The 22,690-nt window shown below is 45.6% G+C and overlaps 1 protein-coding gene across 2 annotated transcripts in view; it reads left to right on the forward strand.

Annotated features, from left to right (window-relative positions):
- The window catches only part of GALNT1 (polypeptide N-acetylgalactosaminyltransferase 1), a 62,587-nt gene extending 47,367 nt beyond the window's left edge, over positions 1–15,220 (forward strand). For both annotated transcript variants that reach the window (XM_088655956.1, XM_035134301.3), the window contains exons 9-12: positions 525–664; positions 11,330–11,428; positions 12,531–12,665; positions 13,945–15,220. In XM_088655956.1, coding sequence (XP_088512082.1) covers positions 525–664; positions 11,330–11,428; positions 12,531–12,665; positions 13,945–14,091 — 521 coding nt within the window. In that variant the 3' untranslated portion in view covers positions 14,092–15,220. The remainder of the gene's footprint in view (positions 1–524; positions 665–11,329; positions 11,429–12,530; positions 12,666–13,944) is intronic.
- The last annotated feature ends 7,470 nt before the right edge of the window (positions 15,221–22,690 follow it).

The raw sequence follows: 22,690 nt of genomic DNA on the forward strand, positions 1-22,690 counted from the left end.
AGAGGCTAGACAGCCATGCATTGCAGATGCTTTAGCTCTAGATTTCCTACATCAAGCAGAAGGTTGGACTAGATTCTGTAAACATTTCTGTACTGTACTCTTAAAGATACTTGTGCTGTTTTGGGGCTCAAATAATGTATCACCTTTAGGCACAATTCAAAGACTGTACCAAAACTACCCTGTTTGGCTGCAATTTCCTTGGAACGTTCAGACTCCTGCTATTAAATGTTCATTTGTAGCTCTGTAAGCAATTTTCATGGAAGATGGTCTGTAGATAATAAATTGATGCAGTCTGACAGTATCAGATAAAACTGTTTTTTTAAAAGGCATCCATATTTCTTGTAAGACTTTTTTGTGATATTAAGATACCCAGAATAAAGGTATATTGATCTTGCTTCAGAACCTGTCCTCAAAGATCTGTGTAAAGACTACTCTTCTCACCCAGTCTACTTTTTTGTGCAGGTCATCTATTACTGTATTTATTCAATTAAAACTGGAACTAACTGAGATACAATTCTCTGTAGGGGTTACAAAGGTAGATTATGGAGACATATCATCACGACTTGGACTTCGACACAAGCTGCAGTGCAAACCTTTTTCCTGGTACCTAGAGAATGTTTATCCTGATTCCCAAATACCACGACTCTATTTCTCTTTGGGAGAGGTAACGATTTTAAGACCCTTACAGTTTTGAGAACTCTTAATTAATTGTAGAATTCTTTAATATGCCTCAAGTGTTGAAGGAAAAATTGTGTGTCAACGGCACACCTGTGCTTTTTTTTAATGTGCAAAGTTTTAAAGTTTGTGTAATAAGATTAAAGCAGATTTATTTCTCCCATGTGTAAGTCTTTTTGTAATGCTGTAATATAAGAATTCAAATCCTTAGGTCATATAAAATCTAAATTAATACTTGGAAGGAAATTCTTTTCCAGAAACAGGGAATTTACATGCTGCTGCTAATGTGCACTGTGCTTTTAGCTAACAGCTTCTAAACTTAAGTAACCACAGGCTAGTGATGTAGCAGGGATTCTAAAGAGGAAACGCTGTTTTCTCAGAACAATTTCTTTTCCTCTTACTATGTTCGGCATGTTTCTATACTGCCTTTTTTGTAAATAATTCCCCCCCCCTAATTTTCACAGATAGTAAACCATAAAATAAGTGTCAGAGGGCCTGGTATGGCTACTCTAGAGTAACGACTCCAGCATGGTCTTTTAAGGTTTTTATTTAGTGCTGATTATTTACAGTGTTCAGAGCAGTAAAAATGCATCCTTAAGGTGAGGTGTCTGAACTCCCGAATGGCGATTGGCGCGTTTTCTTCCAGCACCACAGCTTTGGCAGACCCAACCTCTTCCCCCTACGTTTGCGTCACAATTCGGGAGTTGGGGGAATTGGCCTCCCCCCTGTGCGTCCTACTTCCTGTCCCACCTGCGGCCTGGGCTCCACAACCTTGCCTGAGCCTCGGACACCACTTCCTGACTCTCCGCTGGAGGCAGAGCTCTCCTTACTCTCTCCCGCGCTTGGGGATGGGCTGGAACTTAAGATGGGAGGGACTTCCCTGTATCCCTCGTCCCTCACATCCATCCCCCTCCCAGGCTCCTCTCCCCCCCTTCCTAGTGGCTCTCCGCTTGCTGGGGACGAGTGAAACCCCAAGAAGTCTGTGGCATCCGAGCCTGTGGGTGTAAAAATTTCCCCCCAATCCTGCGATCTTTCTCCTTCCCCCTGAGAAGACGGGAATCCCAAGAAGTCAGTGGCGTCAGAGCTGGTGGGAGTAAAAATGTTCTGCCAGTCCTCTCCTGCCTCTGACGTCGTTGACCTCGGTGAAACCCACACCTCTTCTTCCGTGTCCTCAAATTCCGCTTCCCATCTCCATGGAGAGCTGCTGCCTGCTATCCCTTCCTCCTGCCCCTCCCCCTCTCCCTCCCTTTCCATGTGCCAGGGCTTGGGCCTGTGGGGGAACAGGGCGTGGAACTCTTCCACTAAAAATTCCTCAGGTACTTCTGTGGCCGGTATCCACTCATTGTGGGACGGCGGAGTGTCCTCCCATGCTATCAGGTACTCCAGTCCTCTCACCCCTCTCCTTGAGTCTAAAATCTCAGTTGCCTCATTGAGCTGTCGGGCGTCTCCCGTCTCCCCCCCTCCCTCTGGAGGCTGATCGCTGTCCCTGAACCTGGTACTTTCCCTGTACGGCGACAGCAGCGATCTATGAAACACTGGGTGCACTCTCATGTCCTCCGGCAGTGCTAGCCTGAAGGCTACCGGGTTGACCTGTTGCGTGACCGTGAAGGGGCCCAGCCTCCTGGGTGCTAACTTCTTGCATCGCCCCCTGGTGGGAAGACCTTCCGAGGATAACCAAACCTTGTCCCCCACCCTGATGACCTCTCCCGGTCGCCTGTGGCGATCTGCCCCCTTCTTGTACGCTTCCTTGGCCCTCTCCAAGTGTTCTCTGAGCTGCTGGTGCACCGTCTCCAGGTCCTCTGCCCAATCCTCTGCCTGTGGGCCCTCTTCCTCCTCCTCCCCCTCCCTCTCCGGGAAAGATCTGAGGTCGCGCCCGTAGTTGGCCTTAAAGGGCGACACCCCTGTGGAGACGTGCACCGCATTGTTGTAGGCAAATTCTGCCAGTGGCAGGCGATCCACCCAGTCCGTTTGCCTCTGGCTGACGTAACATCTCAGGTACTGCTGCAGAATGGCGTTGACCCGCTCCGCCTGTCCATTGGTTTGCGGGTGCCTAGCCGTCGACAAGCTGACCTCCACCTGCAGGAGGTTCATGAGCCGCCGCCAGAACCTGGAAACAAATTGGCGGCCACGATCCGAAATAACCCTTAAAGGCAATCCATGCAGTCTGAATACGTGGTCAACAAACAGTTTGGCCGTCTCTTCTGCCGAGACCGCCCTGGCACACGGTATAAAATGGCACATTTTGGACATGAGGTCCACCACCACCAACACTGCGGTCTTGCCCCTGGACGACGGCAGGTCTGTGATGAAGTCCATGGACACTACTTCCCACGGCCTGTGCGGTGTGGCTAAGGGCTCCAGCAAACCAGCTGGTGGCGCTCTGACCACCTTTGCTCGCTGGCAGGTGTCACATCCCCTTACATAATCCCTAACATCCTCCCGCACCCCTGGCCACCAGAAGTGTCTCATGACTAGGTGAGTGGTTTTGTCCCTTCCAAAATGACCCGCCGTTGGGTTGTCGTGCATCTGCTTGAGGGCCTTACCTCTCAGCTGTTTGGTTGGCAGGTACAGGGCTCCCTTGTAAAAAAGCAAACCCCTCCTTTCCTCAAAGTCTTTGGCCTGCTCCCCCCCCCCTCTCAGTTCTCTGAAGATGCGGGTGGCAAATTCATCAGCTGCTGTCAGTGCTGTGAGTTCTGCCTCGCTCACCACTGTTGCTCCGCAGGACCATGCTGATGGGGGGAAAATATGCCTGGGTGCCGGTGGCAACTCCTCCTCCATGTACTCTGGCTTGCGGGAGAGGGCATCCGCCCTGACATTCTGCTCTCCCGGGATGTAGTGGATGGAGAAGTTGAAGTTCGAGAAGAACTCTGCCCACCGTATCTGCCGCTGGTTGAGCACCCTGGCAGTTCTCCAGAACTCCAGGTTCTTGTGGTCTGTGCACACCTGGATGGGGTGCTTGGCGCCCACCAGGAAGTGTCGCCAGTGCTGGAACGCAGCGTGGATCGCGAGAAGTTCCCTGTCAAACACTGTGTAGTTGCGTTCCGGCTGGGTCAGCTTCCTGGAGAAGAAGGCACAGGGTCTCCACTCTCTGTTGGCGTCCAGTTGCAACAGAATCGCTCCCAGAGCCTTGTCCGAAGCATCTGTCTCCAGGCGTAGGGGCGCATCCTGCACCACGTGGAACAGGTGCTGGTCTGAAGCGAATACCCTCTTGAGGCTTTCGAACGCTGCTTGCGCCTCTGGTGTCCACCGGAACTTCTGCTTGCCTCTCAGGCAGTCGGTGATAGGAGCCGTGACGCGAGAGAAGTTCTTGATGAACTTCCTGTAGAAGTTCGCGAAGCCTAGTAGGCGTTGGGCATCTTTGCGCGTCCTGGGGCTGTGCCAGTCCAGGATGGCCTGCACCTTGTCCTTGTCCATCGCCAGCCCCTTGTCTGACAGCTTGTAGCCTAGGAAGTCCACTTCTTTGGTGTGAAACTTGCACTTCTCCAGCTTCACATACAGGTGGTTGTCCTTCAGGCGCTGCAACACCTCCCTGACATCCTTCACATGCTGCACTGGGTCATTGGAGTAGATAAGGATGTCATCCAGAAAGACCAAGCAGTTCTTGAAGAGGAGGGACCCCAGGACGTGGTGCATGAAGGCCTGGAAGCATGCTGAGCCCCCTTGCAACCCGAAGGGCATCACCAGATATTCAAAAGAGCCCAGGGGCGTGAACATCGTGGTTTTCCATTCATCACCCTCCCGGATCCTAATCAAGTTGTACGCCCCTCGTAGGTCGAGCTTGGTGAAGATCTTGCCCCTGCGTGCCGCTGTCAGGAGATCATCCACTCTGGGCATGGGGAAAGCCATTGGCTCTGTCACCGAATTCAGCCGTCTAAAATCCACCACCAGACGGCGCTGTTGCGTGTCTTTCTTGTCCACCCAGAAGACCGGGCTGCCCCCTGCTGCCTTGCTTTCCCTGATGAACCCCCGCTTGAGGTTCTTGTCGATGAAAGCGCGCAGATCCTCCAGTTCCTGGTCTGACATGGCGTACAGCTTGGCTGGGGGTATAGTTGCCCCTGGCACCAGGTTGATCTGGCAGTCTAAAGGCCTGTGTGGGGGTAGGTGGTCGGACTCCGCTTCGCTGAAGACCTCCTGCAGGTCCCAGTACGGCTTGGGTATTGCCTCACCCCCCTTGACGTGCATGGTGGCCACCGTGGCTATCGGAGGCCCCTCCCCTGGTTGGTGCTGCATGCAATGTTCCAGACAAAAGTCCGATCCAAAAGTGATGCATCTCTGGTGCCAACTTATGGAGGGGTCGTGGCGCGTCAGCCAGCTCATGCCCAAGACGATGGGGGGGTCTGAGATGGTTGTGACGTTGAAAGCCAGTGTCTCTGAGTGCCTTCCCACCGTCATTCTCATGGGGGGGGTTTGATGCGTGATGGCCCCTCCCAGCAGCTCTCTGCCGTCAATGGTGGCCACGTGCAGGGGAAAATCCAGCTGCAGAAGTTGGATCTGGTGCTCTTCCGCAAAGTTTCTCGAGAAGAAGTTGGCTGAGGCCCCACTGTCAATTAAGGCGAGGACTGTCAGGGGATAGCCATTTGGGAGCGTGAGCGTGACTTCTAGAACCACTCCTGCTCTGGGAGGGGTGGGCTGGCTGTGCTCCTCTCTGTGCGGGTGGGCGGGCGGGGGCTGTTGTCTGCTGACTGTGCCTGGCCGCTCCCCCTTGTCTCCTGCAGCCAGGCTGTCTCGTTTCCCTGCTGTGGTGCTGCGTCAGCTGGGGAAGGTACAACCGTTCCCGCCTTTCCTTGCCACTCTCTGCGATGAGGGCAGTCTCTGACGCGATGCCTGGGGGAGTTGCAGAGAAAGCAATTCCCGCCTCTTCCCTCCTTGCGTCTTGGCGCCGCCGGGGTTTGAAAAGCCCGCGCGCGCGCTCCTCCGATCTCCATCGGTTCCGGCTCTGGGCTTGGCCTGGGCGGGTGTGGGGGCGGGCCCTGGGGTGGGGTTTGGTGATGTGGTCTGTCCTGGGAGCGTGGGAACCAAGGTTTTGCTGCGCGCGTCGCTTGTTTGTCATTCCATCTGGATTCCTGTCTCACCCCCACCGCTAGCGCCGCTTTGCTTAACTCATCCATAGTTCGCGGTTTGGGACCTCTTGCCAGCTCATCCTTAACGTCTGCGTGCAAACCCATGTAGAAGGCTGATTTCACTGGCTCACTTTGCAGATCCCACCCCAGTTTGTGCACCAGCATGGTGAATCTCGCCCAGTAGTCCCTAACTGTCGATTTTCCTTGTGTTAAGTTATGAAGCTCCTCTTTAGTGGCCTCCATTTCACTGTCACTAGCGTACATTATTTTTAAAGCTTCTAGAAATAATTTTGCGTTCTTCATGCAAGGATTTTTTTGCGCGATGAGCGGTCTTACCCATTCTCGGGCGGCCCCCGTCAAATGCTCTATGATAAAGGAGACTCTGTGCGCGTCATCTGGGAATTCTGCTGCATGCAATTCCAGCGCATAATTTATTTCTGTCTCGAATCCTAGGTACTCCCTAGGGTCGCCGCTAAACTTGGTGACTAGGCTCTGTCCCCTTCTCACTTGGACTAGCTGCGGCTGGGGCACCCCCCCACCTCTAGCGGCTTTCTCCTCTTCCAACTTCTTCTGTAGGTCCAAAACCATCACCCTTAGCTGTTTCTCAGTCTCCTCTTTTGTCCTCACCTGGTCCACCAGCTTGTTCAGCTCCTCCTGCGCCCCTCGCGCTTCCTCCTGAGCGGCATGCAATTGCTGCTGTGCGTGCGCTGTGAGGTTCTGCAGCTCCTGCTTCGCTGCTTCGGCCTCCAGCCTCCAATGCTCAGCCTCTTGAGCGCTCATCGCTGCACTCCAAAGTAGCCAAAAAAAAAGATTCGGGAGTTGCTGTCAGAGGGCCTGGTATGGCTACTCTAGAGTAACGACTCCAGCATGGTCTTTTAAGGTTTTTATTTAGTGCTGATTATTTACAGTGTTCAGAGCAGTAAAAATGCATCCTTAAGGTGAGGTGTCTGAACTCCCGAATGGCGATTGGCGCGTTTTCTTCCAGCACCACAGCTTTGGCAGACCCAACCTCTTCCCCCTACGTTTGCGTCGCAATTCGGGAGTTGGGGGAATTGGCCTCCCCCCTGTGCGTCCTACTTCCTGTCCCACCTGCGGCCTGGGCTCCACAACCTTGCCTGAGCCTCGGACACCACTTCCTGACTCTCCGCTGGAGGCAGAGCTCTCCTTACTCTCTCCCGCGCTTGGGGATGGGCTGGAACTTAAGATGGGAGGGACTTCCCTGTATCCCTCGTCCCTCACAATAAGGATACAAAAAAAATCAAACCACAATCTAACATTTGAACTTCTAATAAGGCATCCGACTATTTTACAAGCCTTCTTTTGAGGTTCTTTAAACCTTCCACCACCTTCTACTGGTTCTTTACATCTTACATCAGGCTACCTCAACCTTGGCCCTCCAGATGTTTTTGGCCTACAACTCCCATGATCCCTAGCTAGCAGGACCAGTGGTCAGGGATGCTGGGAATTGTAGTCTCAAAACATTTGGAGTGCCAAGGTTGAAGAAGCCTGTCTTACATCATTCTCTGCATTTTATTATCATTTTTATCCAGTTGTTACTCCTTAACATTTTCTAGTTCCTTACTGCTTACAAGTGCTTAATCGAACCCTGCTAATGTACCAACTTGTTTACAATATTTCTGCACATATACAATAAGTTTTCCCTATTCTTTTTTAAACTTCTCATTGTCAGAATCTCTCAGTTTTGCCATCAGTTTTGCCATTTCTGCATATTCCATAAGTTTTATTTGCTATTCTTCTATTGTTGTCAACTGTTCTTCTTTCCATCTTTGGGCTAACAGGATCCGGGCTGCTGTTGTGGTGTACATAAATAATTTCTTCTGTTCTTTGGGAATTTCTGTTCTTGTTACACCTAATAAAAATGCTTCTGGTTTTTTATTTTTAAGTTAGTTTAAACATTCTCTTCAATTCATTATATATCATTTCCCAGTAGCTTTTAATAACCTTACATTCCCACCACATATGATAGAATGTGCCCTCTTTTTCTCTACCTTTCCAGCACTTATTAGAACTTGTTTTATACATTTTGGCAAGTTTTATCGGTGTTATATACCACCAATACATCATTTTCATATAGCTCTCTTTAAGTGTGGTACATGCAGTAAATTTGAGGTCCACCTTCCAGTTTTTCCCAATCATTCATTTGGATATTATCTTGTTCCCCCGAAAAAAAGACATACCCATAAAATAAGCCGTAGTAGGATTTCTATGCATTTGCATAATATAAGCCATACCTCAAAAATAAGACATAGTGATAGGCGCAGTTCTGGAGGGCGCCAAGGAAGAGGCAAGGCTGGACACATAATAAAAATAAGACATCCCCTGAAAATAAGCCATAGTGTGTCTTCTTGAGGAAAAATAAATAAAAGTGTCTTATTTTCGGGAAAACACGGTACAGTGGTGCCTCGCTTAACGAATGCCCTGCTTAACGAAATTTCTGCTTAACGAAAGGATTTTTCGAGCGGAGGTTGCCTCGCTAGACGAATTCGTTTTATGAAAAATTTGTCTAGCGAATCGTGGTTTCCCATAGGAATGCACTGAAATTCAATCAATGCGTTCCTATGGGCAAAAAAAAAATCCAAAAAAAATTTCAATGCATTCCTATGGGATTCGCTAGACGAATTTTTCGTTATAAGAAAAGACCCGTGGAATGAATTAAATTCATCTAGCGAGGCACCACTGTATGTCCCAGATCTTTTGCCCACTTCATTACACACTTAACCTCTTCGCTTTTATTTTCCCATTCCAACAGCAAATTATATATTTTCGACAGTAATTTTATATTATCATTTTCGACAGTAATTTTATATTATCCTCCACCATTTCTCTTTGAAATCTTGATATGGTGTAACTAAATCGTTTTTGTCATTTTTAAAAATTTCATTTAGTTGAAAGTATTGTAACCAATCTATTACTATCACTCCGATTTCCTCAGAATCTTTCAACTTTAATTGATTATCCACTTCTGTTAGCAGCTCTCTGTACGTTGGCCATTTAGTCCTTATGCTAGCCTTTTTTTACTGATATTACTACTTTCGGTGAGATCCACCATTGTGTCTTTTGTTCTAATAAATCCTTATATCTCTCCCATACTTTTAAAATTGCATTTCTTATTATGTGGCTTGGAATCCTTTGTGCACTTTGGCTTTATTATACCATAAATATGCATGCCAACCAAATCTATTGTCATGTCCTTCTAAATCTAAAAGATCTGTGTTTTCTAATTTAATCCAGTCCCGAATCCAACAGATACAGGATGCTTCATAATATATCTTTAAATCTGGTAGGGAGAAACCTGTCTTTTAATACAAATCTTCCCAAAGTGGTTAACATTACAACGGCTTAAAAATTCCTGAATTTTATTTAATAAATCTTTAACTTACCATACAGAGTATCTACCAGTGTGGTGTAGTGGTTAAGAGTGGTACGTGTCTCTGCTCCTCCACATGCAGCTGCTGGGTGACCTTGGGCTAGTCACACTTCTTTGAAGTCTCTCAGCCCCACTCACCTCACAGAGTGTTTGTTGTGGGGGAGGAAGGGAAAGGAGAATGTTAGCCGCTTTGAGACTCCTTCGGGTAGTGATAAAGCGGGATATCAAATCCAAACTCCTACTCCTCCTCCTCTTCTTCTTCCCTCACAATGCAGTTTGCAACATATATAATACACATTAGAACCCCCCGTTATTAAAATAAGAAACAATAAAAATGATGTTCCCAATGGACATCAAAATTATTTCCCTGGGGATGAATTTTATTAATTTTAAATGCATTATATTAGGGTTGCCATACGTCCAGAATTTCTCAAATATATCCTGAATACTGTAGTCACAAGCAGTGTCCAGGCAGAAATTGCTAAAATGTCTGGGAAAATCTGCACGTATGGCAACCCATGTCGGCATTGTCGTTATTGGTTATTTCCTTAAAAATAGCAGCCCTACATTATATGCTATATTATAATAAACTTATTTAAAAGGCAGAGCCAACAGTAAACGTACACAGTCTCTGGTCAATCAAGGCCAACTGCCTTATGGAATAAAAAGACTGTTGCTTGCCTCTAAAATGAAGCCAAGGAAGAATATAGACAGGGCTTGAGAGTCCTACCCAAAATGATGATTAGATTCTGATCTTGGATTGACAAAGCTAAATGGACCATAATCCTATCCCATTTCAGGTTGGAAAGGTAATCTCACTCCTATCCTTCCTCTCTTGCCCATCTTAAGGGTAAACTAATTTGACAATTTAGAATGAATGCCATAGTTGCTGCAAGGTTGAGGCCTGGTATTGCCCTGCATCACCACGTGGCCCCCATGCCTCAGCTTATTCACTGTTTCTCTGCTCTTCCATTGTGCTTCTTCGTTGTGTACAGTGAAGGGCATAAAGAAGGTGTATGGAAAGAGCCTTAATACTACTCCTGATTTATTTATTTATTTATTTATTTGCTTGTTTTTTGAATTCGTATACAGTGGTACCTTGGTTTACAAAATCTGTTCCAGAAGTCCATTCTTAAACCGAAACCTTTCTTAAACCGAGCCGCACTTTCCCTAATGAGGCCTCCCCACCCTTCCACCGTTCAGCTTCTGTTCTTAGACCGAGGTAAAGTTTGCAAACCGGGACACTACTTCCAGTTTTGCAGAGTTCGTAAAGCGAATAGTTCGTAAACAGGGCTGTTCTTAAACCGAGGTACCACTGAAGGTGCCAGGCAAGCCTCATGGGGAGAGCATTCCACAAATGGGGAGCCACTGCAGAAAAGGCCTGTTCTTGTGTTGCCACCTGCTTACCTCCTGTGGAGGAGGCCCGCAAAGAATCTTCTTTGGTGATCACTCGCAGCCGAGTAAGATTGTCTTCCATAAACACGGTTTTAACAATGGGTCTGTAAGTGACTGTGTAGGCCAATTCTGGATCCACATGTCCTTCCACAGTGGAGACATTGGTTTCCAGGCGGGAGTTGATCACAGTGTGGATTTGCCAAGTGTGCCTTCCTCTTAGCAAGTTGCTCCCTTGCGTCCTGAGATCGAGTTTCTTCAAAGCCCATGACACCTTTGGTAAAGGCTGTTCTCCAATTGGAGCGCTCGTAGGCCAGTGTTTCCCAGTTGTCAGTGTTTATACTACTGTACATTTTTTTTAGATTTGCGTTGAGACAGTCTTTAAACCTCTTTTGTTGACCACCAGCCTTACGCTTTCCATTTTTAAGTTCGGAATAGAGTAGTTGCTTTGGAAGATGATCATCAGGCATCCGCACAACATGACCTGTCCAACGAAGTTGATGTTGAAGAATCATTGCTTCAACACTGGTGATCTTTCCTTCTTCCAGTACACTGATATTAGTTCACCGCAAAGAATGGCCTCAGGTCGGCTCATATTATTATTTATTCAATTTATATACTGCCCTACCGTATACCCGCAGGTCTCATATGGAGAAATACAGTCTTGTATTTATAGGGTGGACAGGGTAACTGAACAGGGCACATACACAAAGGCTTTCTTGCTTGTGATTTCCAAGGCTTGCGTGCAGATTGTCTTTCTAATGTAAATATGTATAGCAAACAGAGTGTGCTGAATTTTTGTTCTTGTCTTCAGATAAGAAACATGGAAACAAATCAGTGTCTGGATAACATGGCAAGGAAAGAAAATGAAAAAGTTGGCATTTTTAATTGTCACGGGATGGGTGGCAATCAGGTAACAATATAAAATTCTGAAAACTAATATATCAGATTTTTAAACTGTATATAATTAGACAAGTCATTGTGTATGTGAATGTGAGAGTGCATATGTCTCTGTGTGTACATGCATGAGCACTGTGTGCACATATGTGTCACAGTGCAGGGGAATTAATGTTTTGGGGAGTGTGCGTGCATATGTCTGCATGACTGTGTGCGCGCGCATGCGTGTTTAAGTGCATGCGTGCATGTTTGAGTGTACAAACAGCAAGAATGTATGCATCTGTAGGACTCTGTGTACATGTGTGATTGTATTTGTGCATATATGTGTGCACACAGATCTGTGTGTGAGAGACGGGGGTGGGAGTGAGATATGTGGGGGAGGGAGAGAATGGAGGAGAAAGAGGAGTGTCCCCACTTATTTGTGCTTTGGCCACTCCTTCTGCCATTGGTATGTGGCTCTAGTCACTATCTCCCAGAGACAATGTGCCCCTTGACCTCAAAAAAAGGTTCCACACTTACTGGGAAGTAAGCCTTGTTAATCTGTATTTTAATTAATTGTTTTTATGTTTTATTGTGGTTCTGTTGGTGTCAGCCGCCCTGAGCCCGGTTTTTGACTGGGGAGGGCGGGGTATAAATAAAAAATTATTATTATTATTATTATTATTCAGTGGGACCCATTTCTAAATGGAAATAGGATTGCACAGTGACGACTTCTTTATAGGATGCTTTGATTCCTGTAGCACTTGCTTGGAATAATATTGACTTGACTGTTGTGAGGTTGCAAGCTTGTGCAGCTAGAGGGAGATCATCCTGTGTCATGCTGTAGACCTGCTTGTTTTAGGACATGGATGGGTGCTGTTGGGCAATATGGCGGGGAAAGTTGTGATTCCCCCTCAAAAAACTATTGCTCTGGAACGAAAGTTCTGCAGCAGCCCTGTTCTCTATCCAGGCGTCCAGTGACTATATCTACCACTAGTTTAAGAAACTCTTTTATGCAAAGAGATTAATTATTCAAAAGCTGTTTTCCAAATGTGTACATTGAGGACAGGTTTAATGTTCAGAAAAGCATATAAAGTGGTATATAGCATGGTAATAACAGGCTATTGCTTTCCATCAAGGTTTTCTCATATACAGCCAACAAAGAAATTCGAACAGATGATTTGTGCTTAGATGTCTCCAAACTTAATGGTCCTGTCACAATGCTCAAGTGCCACCACTTAAAAGGCAATCAACTTTGGGAATATGATCCAGTGGTAAGTTGTCTTATGACTGAAGTTCAAGTGATTAGAAAATTCAGTGATAATAGATGTTGGTATAATTATAGTTATTGTGGAGAATGCTGGTTGGAACTAGGAGATGGGAGTAATGATTTAAGATAAGTAACATAATGTGTTGCAATTTTTAAACTGTGTTGGAATTAAAGCTTCTTTTTTTAAGTATTGCAGTTTTGTAAGTAATGGGAGGGAACTCATCTAAGGAGATAATTCATTCCTGTGTTCCATGGATTACAAAGGACACACACATAAATTACAGCTGTACCCTAACAAATAACACCACATATTTTTTTCGCAAACTGCAATGCTAGTTTTACCTGCTTTTCTCAAACTACAGTAATTCCTTGCATGATTAAAGGGAGCACTGGCGGCCTTGGAGCTTGCAGTCACACCCAGTTTTGTTTTCCAAAGGGCCTGAACAAAAGGTACCAATGACCTTTTTGTTGGCCACTTAAATGCAAACCTTTTCCAACTCTTCCCCATTTCTCATTCTGCAGTGGTGCATTTAAATTTCTGTTACAGCAGCATCAAGGCAAAGCTAGAAATTGCTGTTAGAACATGGTTATGGTTTGGATTGAAACATCAATTTGTATAAAAGTTTTGATAGTTAATTTTTAGTAGTACCTTTTTAAATCTGTGGGCCCATGGTCCATGGAGTATGATTTTTGTTAGATATTACCTAGTGTTTTAAAATGGCCCTTTTTCTTGCTGATTTAAATCATGATTAAAGTCTATGCTAAGTCTGCTACGTCATTACTTTAAAACAAAAGCCCCCCCCCCCCCCGCACTACATTGAGAGTTGCTTTTAAAACTTTAGAGTTTCAAAAGCAGTGTGCACTGCAAGGGAGGCTGCTCGTGAAAAGAACCATGTAAAAAAAAATCTAGACACCCTCCCACAAGCCCTTAAGAATCTTTAGTGGCATTTCCAAGATACCTAAGAGGTAAAGGTCATGTGGCCAGCATGACTAAGCCGCTTCTGGCGAACCAAAGCAGCACACGGAAACGCCGTTTACCTTCCCGCCGGAGCGGTACCTCTTTATCTACTTGCACTTTGACGTGCTTTCGAACTGCTAGGTTAGAGGTACTAAGTTCCATATATGCTCTCAAAGGATGTGGACCGCTTGGAGAGAGGAAAACACAACTGTCCTTTTCCTAGCAGTAGTCCTAACATAAACCTACTGACTGGTGTAGATTATCTCTTCCTCTTCTAATTAAAATATATTTTTCCCCCTCTTTCCCCTCTCCCCCACCAATAAAGAAATTAACCCTTTTGCATGTGAACAGTAACCAGTGCCTGGATAAAGCCACTGAAGAAGACAGCCAGGTACCCAGCATCAAAGACTGCAGTGGTGGCCGCTCTCAGCAGTGGCTTCTTCGTAATGTCACCCTTCCAGAAATATTCTGAAAGGAGTCAAAGAGGAGGATTGACTGGACTACCTCAGCAAGTACGTGGGCTACGTTTTCATGTAGCAAGCAAAGGCTGCAAGGTTTATTGGCCACTGAAGCAGATTTCTAAATCTTGAAGAGCCAGCCATCCCGGTGTTAAGGGTGTGGGACTACATGAGTACTTGTGAACCTGCGCACACTGATGTTTACAAGATTGAAAATAGTTCATCAAAGAATCATTTAATAGAACATTTGGACTGTGGAAACAATCAAGGAAATACGCACTCTGGAGAGTGGCACAACCTAGTTCGCTTGTACATCAGCAGCCTTGGCCAAAGGTGCTGTTACAAAGATTCTTTTACAAGGTTTAATGTTAACCAAGGTATCAAACATAAATGCAAATATGAATGGAGAAGTTTTAATATCACAAGGGGGGGGAATCACTGAAGCAAGAATCGGGGTTCAGAGGCAAAAAAGCAAATCAGAACTATATAAGTACAATTTGTAATACTAAATATCAGATTTATATGTAGATTTTTTACTTCGGGGGGGGGGGAGGGAATATCCAAGTGAGACACAATTTCTGTTCAATTGTGTGGTAGTCCATTAATATCCTTTCTTCCTCCCCTGATGGGTCTTGAGCTTATTAGGAGCAAAAGTAAAATCGAGTATAAATAAAATTGGCTCTTTGAATGTCAGTTCAACATTTTTAAATTTTTCATTTTGGCTTGCAGGCTGTTGGAACTGTTAATACATCTTTTTTTAAAATGATCTGAAAACTGGAGATGCATCCTTTGATGTGACTTGCTATTTCAGTTGTACTTGGGTCAATCAGCTTTTGACCTTCCATCACCAACTTAAGAATTTGTTAGTAAAATCTGTTAACTTGACTGATAATGCTTAATGGCCAACTCTCTTACTACTGTACTACAGGTTTTGTTTTCACAGCAATAAATCTTTCATTTTTTGACTCCAGTCAGAGCCTACAAATATTGCTTATTCAGGTAATAAGTAGTTGACAACTGAATGTTTCTTGAAAACATTTTTCCACTCCATACTTCGATTGCATTCATATTTAGATTGCATTTTTTGAATTGTAATGTTGATCTGCTTTTTTTCCTAATAAAATCTAAAGAAACCTGTAGAAATGGCCTTTTAAAAATTACTGTAACTGAAGGCCCTATGATTTGCTGCTACATTAGCCCAGCATTTTGAACTTGAATAGCTTCTTTCAGCAATCTCTGAAAAATCAGAGCAGTGGGGAGTGAGTAATATTATGGTTCATAACATTCAAAATGAGCTGTCTTTTAAAGAAAGAAACATGGAAATGACTAGGATAATTTTGAAAAGAATGTGGAGTCCTGTTTCCATTCCAGTTGGTTATATGCTGCTGTGATCAGCCATTCTCTCATTTTGACCCCATTATGTGACACATCTATAAAACAGAACCAGAATCCTTTCCAACACAAAATGGGGAAGCTGTCCCCTCACAGTTCTCTCCATCATATCACTGTTATATGCAGTTTGAGCGCTAAGTGTTTTATATAAATGTGAATCAATTGTCCTAGTAATGTTCTCTTCAGTTAAATGTTAGCTAAGTAGTCAGAACGAAGGAACCTTGATATATGCTGCAGAGCTTTTCCATGATATTTGCCTGAGTTGTTCATATCTACTATGTGCCTTTCAGGTTGTAATTTGTTTGGTAATACCACAGAGACAAGAAAAAGTTCTTCTAAATTAAAGCATACTTCCAGCAGTAAGAACTGCATGTGTTCTACATTAAGAAGTGCACATAAAAAGCAAGCAGGAAGGCTATTAGGCCAGGAATAATCTGTAGTTGCTCTAGAATGTTGCTTGTTTTCTTATTTCTGCATCCTGTCCTTCTAGGAACCCAGAAAGTTTGAAAGAGGTTGGCCAGCTGGGTTTCTTGTATCTCGACAGCGTTTTAGCTACTGCCAGACATGGCTCATCCTAATCCTATGTATGTTTACTCATAACTCAATTTTATGACATGTACGGTACTTGATAGCAGTCTTAATGTTGCTAAAGCAGTTAACTGCGATTGGGGGCAGTGGCTAGTCGAGGAAAGCGAAACTAAGTACCGTAAATGAATGTCCTTGAGTGAGAACAAAATAAAACCCTTTCTCCTGTAGGGATGTCTCCATCCATTTCTCCACTGGCAGGAAGTTAAATGTTATAGAGAATACACCTTGGGGGCTGAGACAACCCCCTTCAGTTCTACTCCTTGCCAACTCCACTGCAGGTGGTATTGCTGGCTGTTCCAGGCACAGCAAAAGAGAAGAGGCGGGCATGCCATTTGAGAAGGGATTTTTCATTTGTTCTTCTTTGTCTGCTTATTCCTGGCTTCCCTTCTGTTACTCCTGATGGGTTTTAGCTTTCTCCCAGCTCCGTGTAACATACAGATCTCAAGACTGGAATATGAGTTATGAACAAACTAAGCCAACTACTATTGGATTCTATATACCTTTCTCCATTCTGATAAGTGTTTTCCTTAAAGTTTGTGTATGCCTTAGGCTGGTCACTTCCTGATTTTGAAATGTGTAGCAGAGGCACTGAACAGCTCACATAAAGTGAGGCCCAGTAAATGGGGACATAAGCCTTGGCCATTAGAAAAATGGGACTTCATTGTTAGTTCCTGTGTTCCTTTTGAGATGAGTCTGAAACACCATGATTGGATCAATTCAACCTCTTTATTATGGACAATGACCAATATTCTGAAACTTTGGTGGTGTTTTATATATTTGTACAAGCAAAACAAAATAGAAAACCATAGAAATAAAATTACTAATAACCGTACCATACTATAGAACACCAGACACAGAAAACGAAATTGTAAGTTTGCTAAAATTGCTGTTGAGTTTTTTCACGCAGCAGCAACTATCTAACCGGATGGATGCATTCCGATCTGAAAGCAGTGCAGAAGCATAAAATGCATCTGATCGTACTGAGAAATTGTGTAAAAAAGATGCAATAAAAAAACTGATGCATAGGAACATGAGTTACTGATTCCGCCCCTCCAGATTAAAATGAGTAGTTATGTTGACGGGATTTTTTGGAACCTCCCCTGCAGAACTGCTGGTTGGAAGAACATTCACATGTAAAGGCTTAGCAATGTTTTTGAGCAGAGAGCACATAAAGGTAGTTCCCTGGTTTATAGGACTGAAGTTAGTTAGCATGCTATTTGAAGTTAAGCCTGTAGCCTATTGGCATTCAACACTTGCAATATGCTCTGTGGGTATTGCTCTGGCAGATTCATACCCCATAGGGATAAGGTAAACCCAGTGGTGTAGGGAGCCCCAATGTTATCTGCTGCACCATGGAGGCGGGGCATGCTGGGCTGCGCCGAGCCATCGGTGCAGCCTTCCCTCCACCTGAATGTTGGAGGCGGTTTTTTCTTCTGGTGGCAGACGACAGAACCATTAGACCGGTGTAAAACACTCAGACAAATGTTTTATTCCAGCTATATAGCTATTATAGCTATACAAAAACAACAAACACAAAGCAGGCAAAATTCAAACTGCGACTTTTCTTTTATACACATCACCATCTGTGTCTAATCAGCCTAGAAAACCACACCCAGAACTCACAGAAAAGGTTCTTAAAGTTACAATCCTCTTTTCTGTTTCTTTGCAGAATGACTCCTAACACTGGAGGGGAGCTGAGGGGAACGGGGGCATGCATGCGCTGGCCCTGCACTCCCTGCAAAAGCAACATAGCGCCAGCACTCAAGCCGCAGCATCTCTCAGGCACCCTTCAGGTGGAGGGTGGCTGAGGGGTAGGTGACAGGCGTTCACCCAGCACATTCCCCTCAGCCGCCCTCCACCTGGAGGCCAGCACATGCTGGTTGCGTCCATGTCGGGTGTCCTCTTGTGGGCTGGGGGGTGGTACGCAGTAGATTGGCACACTGTGAGCCCAGCCCTGGGCCGCGCTGATTTTGGGAGTGGTGCACTGGGCTCTGGTGTGCCTAGGCTTGTGTGCCTGCAAAGGTAAGTGCTACTGGGTGTGCCCAGTCTCCCCACCTCCCCTAGCTATGCTACTAGGTAAACCATGGAAAACCCATAACGCTGCAGCTTCACAGTCAAATATTTTTTTCAAGCTGACTGAAAACATCCAGCCAAGGCTTACCGTGTTTCCCATTTTTTAAGACACCGTCTTATAACTTTTTTTACTCAAAAAAACAGACGGTGTCTTATTTTCAGGGGATGTCTTGTACCTTAAGGCCTCCTCGGAAGGGCCAGGCCACTGGCTCGGGGTGCTGCTGGGCGCTCTGCTCGACACCGAAGTGGCAGGCTGCTGGCTCGGCGCTCCGCCCAGCGCTGCTGGGCGCTCCGGACGCTCGGCGCTGCAGACCGCCGGTTCCGGTGGCGGGGGGCAGGCCTCGGGCAGCTCTCCCCCCAAAAGAAGAGGCCAGGCGCTGCAAGGCGCTCCGAGCGCTTGGCGCTTCGGAGTGCTCCGCTCTGCAGCCGCCGGTTCCGGCGGCGGGGCGGCAGGCCTCGGGCAGCTCCTCCCCCCCAAAAAAGAGGAGGCCAGGCGCTGCAGGGTGCTCCAAGCGCTCTGCGCTTCGGAGCGCTCTGCTCTGCAGCCGCCGGTTCCGGCGGCGGGGCGGCAGGCCTCGGGCAGCTCCTCCCCCCCAAAAAAAGAAGAGGCCAGGCGCTGCAGGGCGCTCCATGCGTTCACTGCAGCAACAGCAGCCGGTTCCAGGCCCCTCTGGCTGGCTGGGGCGCTCGGCGGTCTCGCATGGAGGTATGTCTTATTTTCGGGGGGTGTCTTAGATTTCACTAATGCTAAAAAATGCTGCCATGCTTACTTTCTGACTACGTCTTTAAAAAGGGGAAACACGGTAGGATCATCAGGAGAGCAATAAGCAATTTTCCTCCACTGTAAAAACCAGCTCGCTGAATTAGACCAATGGTCCCATCTCAGATTAGATGGGCAGGTACCCATGAAAAGTGGCAGAATCCAAGGCGCAGTGCCGTGAGCACCATGGTTCATAATGATTTATTATTAACTACTCTTTATTTAAAAAAATTCCTTCCAGTAGCACCTTGGAGACCAACTAAGTTGCTACTGGAATGATTTTTTTTTATTTTGTTTCGACTACGGCAGACCAACACAGCTACCTTCCTGTAACTACTCTTTATTAGTACAACTACTACTATTTTTAAAAGATCATGTTTCCTCAGACTGACCTAAGATTGGATGGGCTAATGGGCAAGGCATTTCCTCCACAGTAGATGATGTATGTATACAGTATGAGTTGATGTTTCCTTGGGTAAACCCCAGGTTTAAAGGGCCACCAAGTTGTAAAGTTCACTGTGTGTACCCTTGGGCAACTTGAGGAGGCTAACCTACTTTGTAGTGTTCTTGTGAGGTTAAAACTGCACTCAGTTGCTTCAGGGCAGGAATGCCTGACGTTTTTTTGTTTCATTTCTATGACCCTTTGTTATGGGTGGTATCTACCATGCTCTATAATTAAGGCAAGAGAGCACATGCCATTACAAAGAATGGAAAGTTTCACTTCATTCTAAGATGCATGTTTCAGAAATAACTCTGCCCTGTCTGCATAACCCCTGCAATTCAGCAACACTGGCATGGGTGCAAGTAGCTTGGGGCATACCGTTTAAAAAAGAAAGGGTGCCCAAGAGATGAAGTAATTAAAGACGGGGAGAAACAAAGATTCCACAATAATAACATACTAAGCACCATGGCGTGCTTTGGTCCCTGGGGTCACAAAGAGTCGGATACGACTAAACAACAAGAAGCACCATTCAAGAAGCACCTGCGAACAGCCAATATATGTGTTTACTGTAAGCCATGCTGTCAATACTGTGAAGTTGCATGTACTCCATAAAGTGTGAACTTACCGTACTCTTCAGGTTTAGGTAAGGCTGCAGGTTATGGATTTGGCTGAACCTTTAAGAAGAGTAGCTGCCTTGAGAAGAATGTGATCCAAGTAACACAAGCCATAAAGCAGTTGATAGCAAGGCCTTCAATTAAGCAGAAGGAAGTCAGTGCTTATTATGTTTTGTGCAGAAGTAGGGCATTTATTTGATGAAAGACCACTTTGCCAATTAAATCATTTGGTGTTGGATGGATTCATGCATTAAGGGTACATGCTGTAGCGCCTCCGTAAAGGAGGCATGTGACCCAGCACTTGTTGTTTAGTCGTGTCCGACTCTTCGTGACCCCATGGACTGGAGCACACCAGGCACTCCTGTCTTCCACTGCCTCCGGCGGTTTGGTCAGACTCATGTTTGTAGCTTCGAGAACACTGTCCAACCATCTCATCCTCTGCCATCCCCTTCTCCTTGTGCCCTCCATCTTTCCCAACACCAGGGTCTTTTCCAGGAAGTCTTCTCTTCTCATGAGGTGGCCAAAGTATTGGAGCCTCAACTTCAGAATCTGTCCTTCCGTGAGCACTCGGGGCTGATTTCCCTCAGAATGGATAGGTTTGATCTTCTTGCAGTCCATGGGACTCTCAAGAGTCTCCTCCAGCACCATAATTCACATGGCCCCAAATGCATTTTGCTTATCTCACTAGTGTTACCCATTCACTTCCACAACGGATGGTAGAGAACACATTCTCACAACATCTGCAGTGATTTAGATGCTGCTGCTACAGCAGCATCAGATGTGGGATCAGTTCCAGCTAACACATCCTGATGACCGATTTTAAATTCTAATGTTTTTACTGCTTTGATTATTAATGAACACTGGTGTACAGTTTTTGTAACCAAATAAGTCATTAGGATCCTAGCTTCTTAAGAAAGGGAACAGGTTCTACTGTTTTGTTTTATTGATCTGGAACTGTTTAACCTATAGGACAAAAGGGGGTAGCTTGGTTTTTAGCAGCCATCAATCTACATAAGCTCTCTCCCTTATCAAGACAGAAAACGGGGATAGATTTTGATATAACGAAGGCGAATTATATAACAAAAACTGGAGTTCTGGAATTGTCTGCCTCCTACTAAACTAAAAAAATCCCAATTGAATTTTGCACAGCACAAAGGGGAGGTGACTTACAATAGAATTATACAAAGTAGTAAGTACATTACGTCATTATGAATTGAGTACAGTACAAGGATGGCCTGTGGTGAACACTGGCCACAAACACCAGCCACAGCAGGCTGTTTATGCTGCCATCCAGTGAAACTGGTGGTGGTTGATCAGCTGTTTGGTTCCCCCCCCCCATATTAATGCAGGTGGTTTAAGCTATTTTTTATTGGTTTCCCAATGAGCACTTCAAGCAACCTTCTCCTACATGATACCATAGGTTAAAAGTTCATTCTCTCCTCTCTAAATGAGCACTCAAACTATTTTGGTGGTTGCTGCAGACTCAATTTCATTGCTATTGCACTTGGCTCTAAGCTGTAAAATATCAAAATACCATGGCTGTGTGATTGGAGGTTTTAATTACATTAAATAGATTTTAAAGCCAAAATGTCTATAAACTAGTTCAGTGCTAATGAAGTGACAGCTTTCTGCACACAAGCTCGTATGGAATACGGGCCCAAGCTGGGATTAGACATGGTAGGGCCAAAGGGGGCATAATCACCTTGGTTTCTACCGCATTGCAGGCCAATATCTTCCCATTACCAGCCTGCCAACAAATAGCTTCAGCAATTAGCCTTCAGCATCAAGAGCTTCAACTGCTAATAATGTGTACCCAGGTGGCGCTGTGGTTAAACCACTCAGCCTAGGGCTTGCTGATCAGAAGGTCGGCAGTTCGAATCCCTGTGACGGGGTGAGCTCCCATTGCTTGGTCCCAGCTCCTCAAAGCTGGGACCAAGCTGTTCGAAAGCACCTCAAAATGCAAGTAGATAAATAGGAACCGCTACAGCGGGAAGGTAAACGGCGTTTCCGTGTGCTGCTCTGGTTTGCCAGAAGCGGCTTTGTCTTGCTGGCCACATGACCTGGAAGCTATACGCCGGCTCCCTTGGCCAATAATGCGAGATGAGCGCGCAACCCCAGAGTCGGTCACGACTGGACCTAATGGTCAGGGGTCCCTTTACCTTTACCTCCTCAATACCTTACGGCTGATATTAAATCAACTTGGGCCTTATTAGAACAATATATAACTGAACTAACCCTAAAGTCGCCTAGTTCTCAAGTGATAATTGGGGGCGATTTTAACGCTAGGATGGCACTTTCTGATGATACGCTGTATAACAAATAGGTATCAGTTTCTCCCTTCCGATATGGACCATGATCTTCCCCCAAGCTCCTTATTAGGAACTGCAAGGATACAAAGGCAAATCTGGCAGGATTACATCTGGCAATGACAGCATATAAATTGAACCTTTATATTGTAAATGGTTCCTTTCCAGTGGACTACCCAGGTGAATACACACATCTCTCCGGGAACAGAGCCTCTATTTTGGATTACTTTGCCATTTCGGGGCCCTTATTGGCAAAGTTGGAAAACTTCAGGGTACTCCCGTATATCGATAGTGATCACACACACACACCATTTACCTCAAACTGGCAGTTAGTATGCCCAGGCTTCTTCCGGAGACATGCATTACAGCAACCCAATTTCCACAAATGGAAATTAGACGTAGGGAAAAGTGGACAGAAAGATTAGACCTTCAATTAAA

This window comes from Zootoca vivipara, chromosome 12 (assembly GCF_965207765.1).
Source record: "Zootoca vivipara chromosome 12, rZooViv2.hap1.1, whole genome shotgun sequence".
In the NCBI taxonomy this organism is placed as follows: Eukaryota; Metazoa; Chordata; class Lepidosauria; order Squamata; family Lacertidae; genus Zootoca; species Zootoca vivipara.